This window comes from Aptenodytes patagonicus, chromosome 11, assembly GCF_965638725.1.
Source record: "Aptenodytes patagonicus chromosome 11, bAptPat1.pri.cur, whole genome shotgun sequence".
In the NCBI taxonomy this organism is placed as follows: Eukaryota; Metazoa; Chordata; class Aves; order Sphenisciformes; family Spheniscidae; genus Aptenodytes; species Aptenodytes patagonicus.
The window spans coordinates 2,496,399-2,512,570 of record NC_134959.1 but is presented as its reverse complement, the minus strand read 5'-3'; the positions used below and the strand labels follow the sequence as shown (position 1 = coordinate 2,512,570).

General features: G+C 36.4%; 1 protein-coding gene across 3 annotated transcripts in view; it reads left to right on the top strand.

The window, feature by feature from the left end:
• The window catches only part of BANP (BTG3 associated nuclear protein), a 153,523-nt gene that overhangs the window by 10,821 nt on the left and 126,530 nt on the right, over positions 1–16,172 (top strand). For all 3 annotated transcript variants that reach the window (XM_076348951.1, XM_076348952.1, XM_076348953.1), the window contains exons 2-4: positions 3,997–4,141; positions 5,597–5,691; positions 7,003–7,202. In XM_076348951.1, coding sequence (XP_076205066.1) covers positions 4,072–4,141; positions 5,597–5,691; positions 7,003–7,202 — 365 coding nt within the window. In that variant the 5' untranslated portion in view covers positions 3,997–4,071. The remainder of the gene's footprint in view (positions 1–3,996; positions 4,142–5,596; positions 5,692–7,002; positions 7,203–16,172) is intronic.

The following is a 16,172-nucleotide window of genomic DNA, read 5'->3' as shown; positions in this document are numbered from 1 at the left end:
CAAGGCGTTGGATGTTTTTGATAATACACTTTGGAATGATGCCCTGTGACCTTGCAAAGCCATCAGATATTTCGGTAAATAGGTTTGTTTACAAGGGACTGCTCAGAAGAATTATTCTGAATTAATGTTTTAAAATAGATTAATTAAATTGCATTAAACTTGTGTGTGGAAAAACTAATCTGGAATTTGGGTGAATTTAATTTAGTTGCTTACAAATATTAATTTACTTAACTAAACAAAGGCTACTTTAATTCTGTGGTAAGTGTATCAATTCTGAGTAAGAGTATTGGCAGAGATATTTAGTGCACTTTATCTAATTGGCTTTAAATTTATACCTTTAGTTGTCTCTGATTAGTTTTTCTGAGGGTTCCAGTACTACAGCCACCTCCTGGCAAGTGGTTGTAGGAATGCTCTAGGATTTTTGCTCCCCTTTTTGGCTTTGTTTCTGAATATGAAAAGCCAAGAACAGGGAGGAGTATTTGTCTTTACTTTCAACTTATAATACATAAATAGGGAAATTAATATTTTCAAGTTTTGATGGGTGATGAAATAGACTGTATTTATTACTGGAAGATTTAGTTCTGTTACTCCATATTGATGCTTGTTCTGTCTTGGAACCTTAGGACTGTTTTCTCAAATTTTGAAAAAATATTTTTCCTTTGGGAGGTAAGAAGGAACTAATACAGTATGTTTGCTACGTGTGATTATTTCCGTTATTCACTGTGATTAAAACGTGAGACAGTTTTTAATTTATGCTGCTTTATACAATAGGAATGGGTTTCTGGTGGGTTTATTAGGCGAGGATTACCAAAGTAGCGTCTGGCCTGGGGTGGGGAAAGGGTGGACAGTAAAAGAGCTGATCTGGGAACTGGCTATATGATGCAAGAGGTCTGAAGCGTTAGAAACATTTGAGGTAACTGAGATTTGAAGGCACCCAGGACTGAAGTAGGAATGGAGGTGGGAGGAAATCCCTCTGATACACACCGTAACCTGCTTTTCAGTGTTTGCATTGGATAAGAGTTGAAGCAGTCTCTTCCAACCCCCAGAAAAGCCCTCCAGGAGAAGTGATGAGTGCGGTGCAGATCCACCTAAATAGCTCAGCTGGAGTCAGTTTGAGTTTGGCTGGCCAAGGCCTCCTGTAGTGTATGTGTTAATGAGGTATTTTCCACTGTCTGGTGTAAGCTGTCTTCCCATACCCCTCCCCCAGATAATGGCAAATTGACTATAAAATACTGCTCTGTTGATCCAACTTCCACATGCTCGTTGGGGGAGAAAAAATGGGCACATTTCATGTCCCTGTTATAGTTTATCCTTGGCTTCCTGGCTTTCTGTTAATATTTCTTTCTTACAGCTTAATATTTTTTCCAGGTAATATTTCGGCATTGGCTTCTTAATGCCAATGTACATACACTTAATTTAGAATTAATTGGGACTAGGGTTTCAGCCAGAAGAAAGGAAGGAGGGGGGAAAAAAAAAGACGGCTGGGAACATACAGCAAATTTCAAGAAAAGGAGTGTTTTATGTGAGGAAATGCTGGTAAATACTTCACTGAGTAAAATATGTGGAAACTATATTGGCAAAGTTATTCTGAATTTGTTGACTGAGGCTTTTTAAAGCTGATAAACTAATCTAAGTCTAATCCTGTTAAATTTTATTGAGCTTTTACCCTTGGTTCTGAAAGCAAGGTTAGACCACTGCTAAAATTTCCTATTATAAATTGAAATTCTGAATTTGGAAGAGGGGCATTTTATTCAAGTTGAGATAGCTGCTGTGGTTGCAGTACCCAATGTAGCTTACTCGGGCATTGCTTTCCTAATCCACACATCTAGAGTTAATAACAAATTTACTTGTTTTCCCCTTATGTTTTGATACCGGGGCTCACTGCATCTGGTGACAGCAGAAGTATATTTTGTTCTGCCTGTTGAGAAGGCAAAAATGTGTTCCATCAGGATGTTGGCTAATTGACTATGAGCTGTGTCTGACTTACTGAAATTGTAATAAAATTTGTTTAAATGGAAATAAATACTAATGTTACGAAGACACATTGCTGTGTATGTGTAGTAGCTGTTCTGCCAATCATAGTTTGGTTATTATGCCCTTGTTTCAAGGCTCTGTGACAGAGTATTTTGGTGGTACTTTTCTGATGTGAGGTTGAATACTTTCAGACTGTGACCCAAGAGAGGCAGAGAACAGATGTCAGCAGTGTGAAATTATTTTTTTGTTTGTGTTGAAGAAAGGTTTAGTGATTTTTTTATAATGAATTTTGAAAGGCTAAATATGTGCATCACGTGAAGTATTAAAGTGGATTTAAACAAAAGCATTACAAATCCTTTGGAATGTTTGGTAAAATATTGATGTATTTGTAGCTATAACTGGTTTAAATGCAACACGTGAAGTATCAGTGAAATTTTGAATCGTGTAAATAGACAAAGTTTTAAAAGCTGGGTTTTGTTCTAGTTTGTCCTTTTTCAGTGTTTGCAGTGGCAGATGTCTTCCTTCAAGTTGAGGGCAGGGTTCTTAATATTACTAGCAGTATGTAACATTATGAAACAGTAACTGTAGCACAGCTGTTTTATTATGTTAAGCCTGGCTGGTTACCAGGATTTCTCAGAAATGGCAAATATAATTTGCCAAAATGGCATCCATATGCACTAATGTATTGCCAGTTTTTTTGGGCGTGCTGCCACAGTCTGTGCTGTCCCAACAGTTTTTCACCACTATCAGAATTTCAAATGACTCAGTATTGGCAGCGCTGGTATTTTGAGTAAACAATTCTGATATGTGGGGAGTCCTCCTTTTGAGATGGGCTTTCGCAGCATGCAGCGGTTGCTCAGGCCACTCGCAAAATTCTTCTGTAGGTTGTGTTGCTGTCTTCAAAAATTTGTACACCACCTGTCTGGCTTAATGGCTTTCTTGTGCTCAAGTGGAAGAGGGAAAGAGGAAAATCTTTATGCATAGTTGGATTTGATTCAGTGTCAGTGTTCAGGGATGAATTACCGTTTCCATTGGTAAACCTCAAATTATCTCTCTAGTATTTTTTGCTTCAGGTTAAAAAAGAAAAAATCAGCTGATCTCCTGGTATTCATTGTCCATCCTTTTGTAGACTGTGGGAAAGCACAGATATGAATGGTTCCAGTGATTTTAATTCAATTTTACAGGCTGAAGGCTTCTCTTAAAACACTAATGTATAACCTTGACAGAGAATTCCAAGGGAGCAGGGCTGAGAAATATTTTGGCTTTAAAATCAGGACCATATTCTGAAAATAGTTTCATCAGAATTGAGCTGTAGAAAAACAAGGCAAGTTCAATAGCCAAGAAAAAAAAGTCAAGTTTTGCTTCAAGTCTAGTTGTAATTAGCTGCAAGGAAGCTCCCTGTTCTCACTGAATGTTTATGAAGATTTTAGAAGCCTGTTAAAATCCGTATATGTAAGGATCTTGTGTGCATATAGATCTGTACAGAACACAGTAATTGCAAATCTGATGTGGCTTGGAAGCTTCATATGCTTTTGCAACATCAAGACTTAAACACGAAAGTCTGATCACTTCCAAGAGCTTAGCAATAATCTGTAAATTAAACCCCTGCAATTTAGGAATGGTCTTGTATGCTCTTAAAACTTCTAAAACAAAAAATCAATTTAAAAGAAAACATTTTATTTTGTATTTTATACTGATGAGCTGCCAAATCTCTGCAGCTAAATCTTCTCTTTATCCATTGGTAAAATGCAGAAAAGTGGATCAGCAAGGGAAGCTTGAGCTCTTGTCTCAGCCCTAGTATAGAAAGCTTACTCATGGAGGTGATGCAGGTAGTTCAGTCCTTGGCTCTTTGACAAGGCTACGAATAAAGTAGCAGTTGATACCACTGGATGATCACTTTGTAGGTTGGCCACTTCTGTTAGGAACTGCATCTCCTTTTGTAGAGGAAGAATGAAAAAGTAAATGCAGTATTGATATATCAAGTATATCTGTATTAACGCTCTTCTTGCTGCTGTTTTTCAGGGTTGCATGACTTGTAAAATTACTTATTTGGGGGCCTGCAGTGGTGTTTGACTGGATATTGCTGCCTGGTTCTGAATGATGTCAGAACAGGATTTGGCAGATGTTGTTCAGATTGCTGTTGAAGACCTGACTCCAGATAACCCAGGTACAGTAGAGATGGTAGTGATGACGTGAGAAGGATCATTTATATTATTGCCCATTAACAGGGTGGAAATCCCTGTTGAGGTTTTCTTAAAAATATAAAGCAGTGCTGCACATTTTTTCTGAGGTGCTTGTTAAGACTGTGTACCAAGTTTTCAATAGCTTAACTTGTATATCTTCAATACCCTTTAGATCAGATTATTTTTTTATTTTACTTTTCTTTTAAAGGCTTTATTGCCTGGGGCTTTGTTTGGGCAGAGGTAGACTAGTGCCGAAAACTGAATGAAGTATGGCCTCCTGCAATCTTTAGTTTTTCTTCAGACCAAGTATGTTTTAGGCTTTCCCTCAAATGAGAACTATGACCCATCTATTACGAATTGTTGTTTTACTTGTAAAATAGTTTCTCTCATACATTATTAAAATTCTTTGTATGTATAACCAAATGACAGTAAAATTGAAAAACACTTCTAAAAGCAAATACTGTGATATCCCTTGCTTAGAACTTGACCTACTAAGCGAAAATGTGTTGAGATCAGGTATAGACATTGATCCTATGCTGCCATTACATGTAAGTGACTGAAAGAACAGTAACTACAGTTGTGGAAAATAGAAACACATATCAAAACCCTTTTTTTCTGATCCAGAAAGAATAAGTTACTTCAGAAATGTTCCCAAAGAGTTGGAGGAGGAGCTGGGACCTGGGACCTGCCTGTCCTAGCCTAGCTGGTAGCTTGGTGCTCAGGATTATCACCTGTGGTATGGTCAACCTTAAACAAGTCTTCCTTTGCTCAGTTTGGTAAAGGAACCCAAACCTGGTCCGATCTCAGGTGATGCTCTGACCGTGAGGCTGTTCAGGGCTCTACCTCCTGATTTTACCAGCCAGGCCTTCCAGTTCTGAATTCAGTTCTTTTTTGTTACTGTTTTCTTCAAAATGTTTGCCTTTCAATGAAAGGCTGTTAGAACCTCTAGATCTGCATATGTGTGTGTATTTTGGAAAGCTTGCAGGATTTTGTTCATCAATACTGGCGAAAAATAACCTGCTACTACACTGAGTAGTGGGTGTAATCCTGTCTTTGTACAGAACTTCATTAGTACTTTTTATGGTTTAGTAAAAACATGAGGGTTCAGAAGCCTGTAGAATCTGTCAAAGCAGAGCAGTTAATGTGGCAACTCTGCTACCTCGTGGTAAGTTCGTAATAAAAAAATCCAAGGTAATGCTTGGGTGTTACATCCTCAGTGCATTTGAAACAAAGTCTTAGATTTGGATAAATGTTTTTTGAGAAGTAGTAAACCATTGTCACGTATTTAAGAGAAAACCCAAGTAAGTGTAAAAGAATACATACAATATGTTAATTAAATGCCTTTTATATTTTTTTTGTTTTATCCATTTAATGTATTTTTAATTTGAGCCTTGTCCTCTTGTATTATAAACTATGGCAATGCTTACTTTTCTTCACAGTTGTGTTGGAGAATCATGAAGTGACAGATGATGATGTAGAGCCTGCTCTGAAACGTCAGCGTATAGAAATTAACTGCCAGGATCCCTCTATTAAGGTTATGAGAATGCCTTTTTCTGCTTTTATTTGTAATACCAATTAAGTTAGCTTTCTTGGGGAAATACATTAAAAGAAAAGAATGTAAAATAAACTGTTTATACATAATACTGGAATTATTTATAGCCTTCTTGTAAATGTTTGTGCATTTTTGTGCATAAATTTAAAAGTCTGGATGATTGGCTAATCTTCCAGTGTGAAATCAGTAGCAAGAATTTTGTATGCGATATAAAATTCCATCAGAATTAGTTCCGGTGACTCAAACACCACTATTGGTACATTTTTTGATAAAGTGAATAAAGTTGACCTAAATGATAAACTTGAGCATGTATTTGTATTAGGATTTGTAGATACTTTCAGCATGTTTTAAATTACTATTTTAAGCTAACAACATCTCCTAGTAGTTAAGCTGTATTTGGTTCAGGCTCAGTAGCTCAGGCTTTTCTGTACTTGCAGAACTTCCCCTGCTGTTCTCACTAGTGTGCTTTAGTGTGTGTGCGCTTTTTTTTTGTCTTGGAGCATAAGTATATTAGTAGTATTTTAGTGCCACATGTTACATAGTATGTAATTCTGTATTTTTGAAATGGTCATAGAAACTGAAGCTCTGTATTGAAAGAGCATGGGGGGAATAGCACTGTAAACCAGCTTGATTGGGTGTGTAAATTGTAGTGGAGGGCCACAAGATGGCATAGTTGCTGTTTGCAAACGAGAATGTGTGTAACATTACCCTTTAATGGCCTATTTTTCTCAAGAGAAACCAAGTAGGATATGCTTTCTTTTGAATAAAATTGCTTAGGAAAACAGATTTTATTTATTTGCCTTTCTTGATTTGCTGTTCAGGAGAAAACCTAAGTGAGCGGCATTAATTGTCTCTGTTGATGTAATTTCCACTGTAATCATCTGAATTTATCTGTTTGGGCAGGAAAAAATCTTATTTAACTTTATCCAGGAGGATGTGTTCATAGATTTATAATCCTTTTGTTTTTACATGTATCGAATGAAAGGCTTTGGCATGTCATTTTAAATGATTTTGTGGTGTATGAAATCATACTAACAAAGCGCTTAGGTGAAAATGTGTTTGGCTTGGATGCTTTTGGCTTCTAAATATAGATCTGGAAGAATTTGAGAGTGCTAAAATGCTCCTGGATGTTGTCAGTTTTGTACGTGGCTGAATTTTGTCACTAGGCACACTGCTGCTTCCTTTAGAATTGTTTTCCAGTCACATTTATCTGGAGCTTCCTTATGTGTATGTTGCTGAAGATAAATGCGTAAGTCTTTAAAATCGGTTTCTTTTGCATTCTCCCCTTTCTAGTCATTCCTGTATTCCATTAATCAGACAATATGCCTGCGGTTGGATAGCATTGAGGCGAAGTTGCTGGCGCTAGAGGCTACCTGTAAATCACTGGAAGAGAAGTTGGATCTTGTCATGAACAAACAGCATAGCCCCATCCAAGTCCCCATGGTGGCAGGTTCTCCTCTTGGCGCTACACAGACGTGCAATAAAGTACGATGGTAAGAAAAGAACAGATTACTCATCAATGTGCTTTTTAAAATAACGTAAATCCATTTCTTTGGCATCAAGCTCTGCAGGTTTCTGTATAGCTGTAAAGAGCTTGGTATGCTGTTTATGAATGTAGAATTAATTTATCTTGAAGGTAATTTTTGTACCAGTTTCATGATGTTACTTAGAATGAGACACTGGTCCATGGACAGTTTGCAACTATTTCCACATTTCATTTTGACTTAAACCGGACTGATTCATCCATCCTCTGGAAAAGTCTCATCAGCTATTTTGGACAGGTTTTTTAGACTTGCTTTTCTTTTATTTATGTGGCTGTTTTGAGTTAATCATCATTTTAATTGCTTCTCATTTTACTTTTATTCACCAGAAATACAATGGAGTTTGTTTTATGTGCTTGTTTTCTCAAGACTCTTGCTAGAATAATATCTGTGCTTATTTTGGGGTTAGAAGTTGGAGATGGAAAACCTGTTAAATAATCTAATCCACTTTGATGAAAGAGCAGGTTTGACCTGCAGTGCCTTTATGTATGAGTTGCCTAATATGGTTTTAAATGTCTAGCTCTTGATGTGCCTGTCATTTTACCGTGGAGATGATTCCAGCCAGAGAAATATGTTTATCAAAAGACTCTTTTGTCTAACAACTTTTCCCTCCTCATTCATGTTTTTATAGCTAGAAAAAACTTAATACTTCTCTAAATAATTGCTTTTTATTCTCCGTTACAAAGGTGTATAGGCAACTTTCGCATGTCATACCATTCTAGTCAAGATATACTAACTTAATTTGTCTTTTGTCAGTCTGTTTTTCCGTCTTCTGATCTTTTTCATCACTCTCTCTGAACTTTCTCAATATCTGAAAATTATTTGGATATATTTTTGGTATGTTATACTCAGTGCAGTGTTTCAGGTGCACTACTCTAGAGCTCTATAGGAAAAATTAGTTCCTTGCTTTATGTTGTGGGACTCATCCATGTGAGGTAAGGAAAAAACCAAAACCCACCACAAACATTACCTTTTTGCTACTAGGCCACTACTTGTTCCCTGCTGTATTTTTTTTTTTTTAATTTTCAGTATTGCTATTTTTATAATAGGTATTTTAAGTTGAAAAATTTATCTCAAGGTCATAATCGCATTTTATTATGATATCTTTCAGTTCATGCATTTATGAAACAGGATGGAGTATAACCTTACTACCATAAGGGTTCAGAACTGGAGATTTTTACGTGAGAGGGATACACTCTGCTCACGTAGCTGTACCTGTTGCATAATGCAGACTGTTACCTCACAGTTGTTCACTGAACGTGATTACTTCTGATGAATGTAGTCTAATCTTTTTAAAAGATACCTTATTTGTATTTAAAAATCTAAAATAATACAGAACTGAATGTGTTTCTTGATCTTGGATGGATCAAAAGTCCTTTTTATTTTCAGTGTAAGTTTGAGTACTCTCTGCTCCTTTTGCTGTAACAGTCACCTGTCCAGTTAGGAACAGTTGATGTCCTCAAACTTTTCCAAAACAACTTTCCTTTTTAGATGTCCAAATACAATGTTTGGGCCCCAGTTCAGAATTCCTTTATTGGTCTTTGTTCTTGTGCTGGTGATGAACATCCTGACCATTGGACATCTTCCTTTTCCCTTTCTCCATTTAATTTTTCTTTAAAATAGGTGCTGTGTCTACATTTACTTAGGCTTTTGAAGGCTTCCCAGTCATACATTGAAAAGGTCAATTATGACTAAGTTCTATATCAAAAGAAATAAAGTATGTGGAATAACTATTTAGATCATAGAGCAAGTAACTAGAATATTACACCAGTGTTTTTGCTAAATACTCTTTATCAATAATTATTTCTCAAGGAACTTTCTTTAAATGTTACTAATTTTTTTTGTCATTATATTAGAAATCTTCAAGTTCTTGTGCATAAGCTGAACTTCTTACTGCAGTTTGTGCACAAAAGACTTCAAAAATATTTTCAGAAATACATGGCCCCTTTGGGAATCTATTAATTCATGTTCAGTGAATGCTTTCCTCTGTAAATTGTACTATTTTGAGTTTCTTACGGGATTTGTCAGACGTGAGGTTGTTTTTTTTTTTTTTAATCTCTGTAACCATTGGAAATTTGTCCTGTGTGTTAATGGTGAGCTTGGTGTTTAATTTTTTGTTTTGTTTTGGGTGTACAAATTTATGATGACGGCTTTTCAGGCAGTCTGAACATAATTTAGATAGAAGTCTTGAAGACTGTAAGACTCACTGCCCCAAATATGTATTAATGTTGGTATGAAGTTGCACATTATCAAATGCATCTTGCCAATAAAGCACTGAGGGCTTTTTGTTCTTTTAGCAGTCTGTGGCCTATATGACTCAAAAGAAAATAGTTAGGGGTGTATGTGTTTAACTTGGCATTAGTAACACTTCAATTTCACAGTGATAGAATGTTTCACTGAATTCCCTGTCTCTCATTCTTAAAAACCTTTATCACTTGTTGATTATTTCCAATTAAAGCCTGCGTGGACTGTTCTGTTGTATCAACTCTCTGTATCGTTCCCTCTTCGGAGAGCTGCCAACAAGAGTTAGTATTTTGGATAGTGATTTTCAGATTCTGCATCTGAATGAGATTCTTCAACCTCCTTCTCCTCCTTGTGCCACTACAATAGTACAGGGTTTGCCACTCTAAAAAAAACATTGTAGTTAGCAAAAGCGTGTCAACCAGATGGTACTACACTGCCAGTAAAGCAGACTCTCACTCTTTTTTTAATAAATACCTTAGGTTTTGTGATCTTTTCTCTTCCACTCTATGGTGAATTTTGTTCACAGTTTTTCTGGTAATTTAGTTACTGCATTAATTTGGTGTAGATTTAACATAATCAAAATTTGTTTTACAGCAGTGCACACAGTAAAGTATACGAACATTATAAATTCACACAGTTTGATTGCTTTGTGCTATTTGTGCTTTTAAAATTAAATTAATTTCCTAAGACTTGTCAGTTTGAAATATGCTTAGGTCATCATGTGATGAAAACAAGGGTGACTTGGACAGAGGAGCTTTCTTCCGTGTCATCTTGTGGTGGAATTGTGTAGTTACAGTGTACCAGGTGAATTCACAGCTATGCGCTATGGCCTGCCTTGACTATGATGTGGAATTTTATGCTGTGTGCAGCACTGTACACTGGCTGCTTATACGAAGGAGTGATAAAGTATAATCTGTCCATATAGCTGCATTAGGGAGGCAGAAGTCTTACATTGTAATGGTTGTCAGATTTACGTTCAATGATAAGTTGTTTTTTCTAGTAAACTTAATACGTTGATTTATTGGGATAACTTGTACCTTTGTGCCAAACTGTTGTTTCCAAGTTTTAAAAATTATTAGGGAAATGAAGCAGAAGTTTTCAAGCAGACTTAGAATAAATCTGGAACCACCCCATGTTATTAGCTCCCAGGACAGAAATGCAGTGCATTTTAGAGTCTCGTTCTGCTTTCTGTCTCTTTATTAAACACACGAGGAGTGATATGTGTGGAAATCTTCCAATATCCTTTTCTGGATATGTGATTTTTGAAGGCTTGCTGACGTTTCTTGGAAAACTACGAAATGTTGAATTCAGAAATAACAGTACTGTCTACTGCTCTTGATATTTTGTGTGAGTACATCTTCATGAAAGCTGGCTTGTGTTCTCAATTCTTTTCTTCATATTGTTTACTCTGATCCGCTGTTACTCTACTTCCTTATATACTAGCTAATTGCAGTGCAGATAAGGAAGAAAATAAAGGATACGTGGTGCTGTGTAATGAATAATTTGAATGAACAGTTGAGATACAGAGGAACAATAGGCTGACTTTTAGATCTCCAAGTAAGAAGTTTAGGCTACAGCAAAAACTAACAGGAGAAAACTTCTTTTGAAAGGAAGTCATTCCGAATTTGTGACATGTAAACTGTTTTGAGGGAAACAGCAATAGGCCACAAACAATATGGAAAGACTTGTAGCTGTTGTATTTCAATAAATCATCACATGAAAAGCAGAGCTAAACAAGTGTAGTTTTGTATGGGTTTTTGTCTTATGTCCTCTACCTTTTCGCTGGACAAGCCTTGTGTTTCCTGTATGGTCCATGACGCTCCCTGCTGTGGGATTTTGAAATCTTCCATGCTATTCCCATGAGAGTAGCATATGCGACTGCTGGAGCTAGCTGCTGTGAGGTAATGGATGAGACCTTGCTGACTTTCTATTAGTGGGGTGTAGCGTTTGGGCTTGTCCTTACCCCAGCCTCAGATTTTAACAGGTGTTTATTATCTCTTAGACCTCTTTCTTTTTTGTCAGATTTGGTCATAAGACTGCAAAGTACTAGTTGGGATTGGAGAAACAGCATGATGTTAAATCTTATTTTCTTGGGGGGGGAGGGGGGGGAAGAGAGTTTTAGAAAGCATTTTCTCAATGTTTAGTGGCTGCTGCTTAAAAATACGTGGTTTCCAGGATTACCTACAAAGACATAGTGTTAATAGTTTTTTAAATTTCTTCCTTGGAAGAGAGGCTGTCAGAAGGTTTTGGAACTAGTAGAATGGATGACAGAAATCCTTAGATTGCACAGAGTTACGCTGAACTATATGGAGCTTGAAAAGAGACAAGAACAGTAGCAAAATAATGTAATAAATTAGCAATGGGAGTATGTGTATTGTCCCGGTGTTCTGAGCTTTGTCCGGCTTTGTGCAGCATTAGTACAGCCCTGCTTTTCCATCCAGGAAGCGATTGTCTCTCTTCCTCTGTCTGCAACATTTCCTGGCAGTATGGCTATTAAAAACCTCTAATTTCTTTTCTTTTATGAGGTACCATGCTGGTCAAAAATTCCAGTAGCTGCTGAGAGTTTCTTGGATAGGAGAATTGGTGCAATGCCTGATGGTCTGTCAGTATGGCAGCCTCAAATGATAAGTTTGAAATTCAGCATGTGCCCAGGTCTTGAGATTTATAAATTGATGAACACACAGTGTGACAGTGCGACTAAAATCTTTTATCTGTGTTTTGAAGAAAATATTTCATCTGAAAGATTTCAGTCCAGAAACAGTGTTATTTTTGTCAACATCTTTCCATTAATCATTTTTCTGAGTGGGTAACCCCAAGTATAAATGGTTAAGGATGATTGCTTCAGATAACATAGGAATTTGTTTTGGTTTCACAGAACCCTCCATCACTTGTTTTTATGGGTATTTTCTGCAAATACTACATTGTACAATTCTGCTCTGTTATTTGGGAAATTTTTGTTGGGTAAATAGATGTAATTGAGAGCAGTTTTTAAAATGTATTAATTTTGGAGAGGATTTAAATTTAAAATTGGTATTTTCTTCATACTTAATAAAAGTGTTTCTGATGAAATATGGAAATTCATAGGTAAATGGAGTTTTTCTTTTTGTTCAGATATTTTCCTTGAGCCTTTGTTATGGTAAAGTTGAAATACAGACCACATACATCTGGTTCTTTACCATATGCGTTTGTGGCTAACTGATTAAGGATACTGATCGCTATGTGTAGAGATAGAATTGCATGTATTTTTGTCTTTAATGGGAACTGGAGAGTTAAGTGGAATTGCAGAGTTCAAAGCACTCAGTAACTGTGCAGAGACCCAATATGGTATCCTTGAACAAGACTTGTTAGCGGGGTTGGACATTAGCTTATTAAAGCGGAGGTGCTTCAGATAGTCTTGTCTGCAGTTAATTGTGGTGTTGGTAGGTTCAATCAGCTAGTTTTAGAAAACAGCACTTGTCTTTTTTTGTCTTAAGATAGAAACCAAGTTTTTTTTCCATGCAAAAGAGAAGGCTTGATGCAGTTGTGTACCAGCTGGGATGTACGAACTTGCTTTATTTTTGTAGGTGTAGATCATTAATGTGTTTGTTTTACCATTAAGTTTAATCAGCAGGGTGTAGTAGGTTTTGAAGAACAGGATTTGTTCCTCCACTTAGTTTGTGGTGTGCCAGTTGGCAAGCCTTTTGGCTCCAGATTTCCCAAGTTCCAGATCCATGTTTCTGGTGTGTGATTGTTTCTTTGTTTATGAGTGGTTTTGTAGCCAAATAATGCAAAATTGAAAACTGAGATGATTTTAAGTGAGGTTGTAAAGCAGGGGGATGTGGGGTGGAAAGAATTGTAGGATGACTGTTCTAGATTTAGCAAAACTATTGTTGCTCCTGCATAAAGTCTTTAGGAAAAAAACCAAACAAACCCTAAAGAAATATAATCAAGGTATTGGTATAAAAACCAAAATAGCTAGAATTCTATTTTATATATATTTTTTTTCTGTGAGTTACAAACCCCTTGACCAATCTAATTTCATGTTATCAGGTATTGAATAGCTTTTTCATTTTTGTTGCATTTTTATCATAAGGATTTTTATAGATTATAATAAACTATCCTACTATGCTAATCCAGGCTTTTTAAAAAGAAGAGTAATTCTTCAGTTCTTATTGCTAAATAGTGGCTGTTGAGTCTCTGGTGTATATAGTTAACCTCTTTCCCACATTTGCTGCAGTTGATACTATAACTCATTAGGTGATGTAAACCAGTATCCAAATTTAATTTAGGCTATTTTTCCCCCCCCCTTTTTTTTTAAACTTCAGTGATAAATTAACATTGTAAACCTTTGGGATTGTTACTGTCTTTACCTGAAGTTAAGAGCTAACTGTCCCTCTCTGGAAATACACCCTCTTCAGGTCTGAAGACTCTACATTTGCAGGAAGGTTTTTTTTTTTTTTTTTAAGTAGCCAGTTTGAAACAAAGCATGTATTGAGGAATATAGTATCCTGAAAGATGTATGGTATATGGTTTATTTTCACGTTGCAGGTACATTACTCTGCCTGCTGAGAGCCTGATCTCATGCACTGAACTCTAGGCCTGAAAAAATATTTCCCTGGAAGCAGATTTAGTCTTCAAGACAACTCAGCAGACAGCTCAGCGAAAGATGTAAAATTAAGCCGTGTTTTGGGGAGTGAGAGGGAGTGGAGTGTTACAGATAATGTCTTGAAAATACAGTCAGCCATTTGGGGTGTTAATCAGAACGTATTATAAAGGTCTTATTTGGAGAAGCTGTGGAGTTCATCAGGTTTTCAGAAATTCTTGTCACTTTCTATAAGCAAGCCGGGTTTATTTATCCTTCAGTATATCTTATGTTAGAGCCAATTTCTGGGGCCTCCTCCAGCAGTATCTTTAGTGCAAACCTTCAAGTCTGGGAGCGGCTGACAAAAACACAGATGAACTTTTGTCATTGTTTTGGACTGGACCCTGTGGTATCAATAAACTAACAACCTTTCCCTGTCACTTTCTGTCATCAGTCAATGGTACTGTGCAAACATTTATTTTAAATTACCAGTTCAAGTGTCACGTCTGTAGCTTCAGCCAGTAAGAGTTCTGCTTAAAATTAATAGGTTTGTTTCATGAAGAATTGAGGATGATTGTGCTGCCCTCGTGAATAGCTCTTTCATGCAAGTCCAGTCTGTTTATGTCTGGGCACGGAAGGGGTTGAAGTAAAATGGCACAACTGTCTGTGATCTGTTTTCACCATGTTCATTTCAGGTACACTCACAATTAGGGAACAAAGTCAATATTAACAAAATGTAAAAATCATAATTAAAACTTAATGACTTGAGAGGATTTTACCCCCTTTTATGAATTTAAAAATTTTTGTTTAGAGTCTCAAGTTTCTTAAAGAGCACATACATATAAGCAAAATTTTGATATTTTGATAAAAACTTTCTGGTAAAGTGGAATTTCATAGAATCATAGAATAGTTTGGGTTGGAAGGGACCTCTAAAGGTCATCTAGTCCAACCCCCCTGCCGTGGGGGGGTTTGACTAAGGGAATCAGAATTTGAACTGCCTTTCATAATTGCATTGATTGGTCCACAATGCTGTTCTTTTTCATGCCTTTTGGGGCCTCTGTTTTCAGTTCTACTATCTCTCATTGTTTGTTTTTTTTAAATCCTTACTGCAAAGCAGGTGATAAAGGGGTTTCTTACACATGCATTTGTGTATAAACACTCACACGCACGCACACTCACTCTCCTTTTCAGGTTGAGTACGTGAAGCATGTTTTGTATGGTTTTCTTAAATGAAGGAAGTTAGCTACTATCACCTTACAATGCCAGCAAGCGATGAGCAGTATTTTAGTCTGGAAGAATTGTTGTGGCTTGAAATATGTAAGTGGATAGACGAAAAACCCAAATACCTTCTTGAGGTGTAGTAGACATGTTTATCTGAAAATTATGGTTCTGTCTTGCACTCAAAAATTCAGTTTATGAAACTGAACTAATCAAATAAAGGAATTCTTTGATTAGATGTCAGCCCCTCTTTCTTTATCCAGGGCTGCATAGTGTTAGTTTCTTTGGCTGCGGTATGGAGAAAAAAAAAAAAGCTTGACATCTTCGATTCCTTGAAAAACACATCAATGCTTTCCAAAGTCTCCTAATTTGTCACAAGAACTTGTCAGCCTCAACATTTTGAGATTGATTCTGGTCCTGCATAGCAGTAAAAATACCGATTTACATCTTTTTATTTTTCCTGCATTGAAACATGCATTTCATGTAGAAGTACCTGCTACGAATTAAGTAGACTTCTGCGATTCATTATATTTAGGATCGATACAACTTTATATTGAAAATAGTTTAAGAACTCTCATGACTCTGATTTTTATCTTTATTTGCTGTATCCTGTAAGATTTACAGCAGCAGTGCTGCAAACAATGGTAATTCTTGCTTTGGATATTTATGCTGGAGACTTAGATATTTTGAAATTAAGCTTGCCCTGTTGGTTGTCTGTCTGGAGTTTTTGTTACAGACTATTAGCAAGTGAAGATTTTTTTTGTTACAAACCATCAGTTTGTGAAGATTTTACATTTACTCCCTTCACTATTGGGAGTTAAAATTCACACAGGAATAAAGAGAAATGGCATCTTGGATTTAAGAAGCTTATACAGCAGTGTTCTCATTGGAATTTTGCA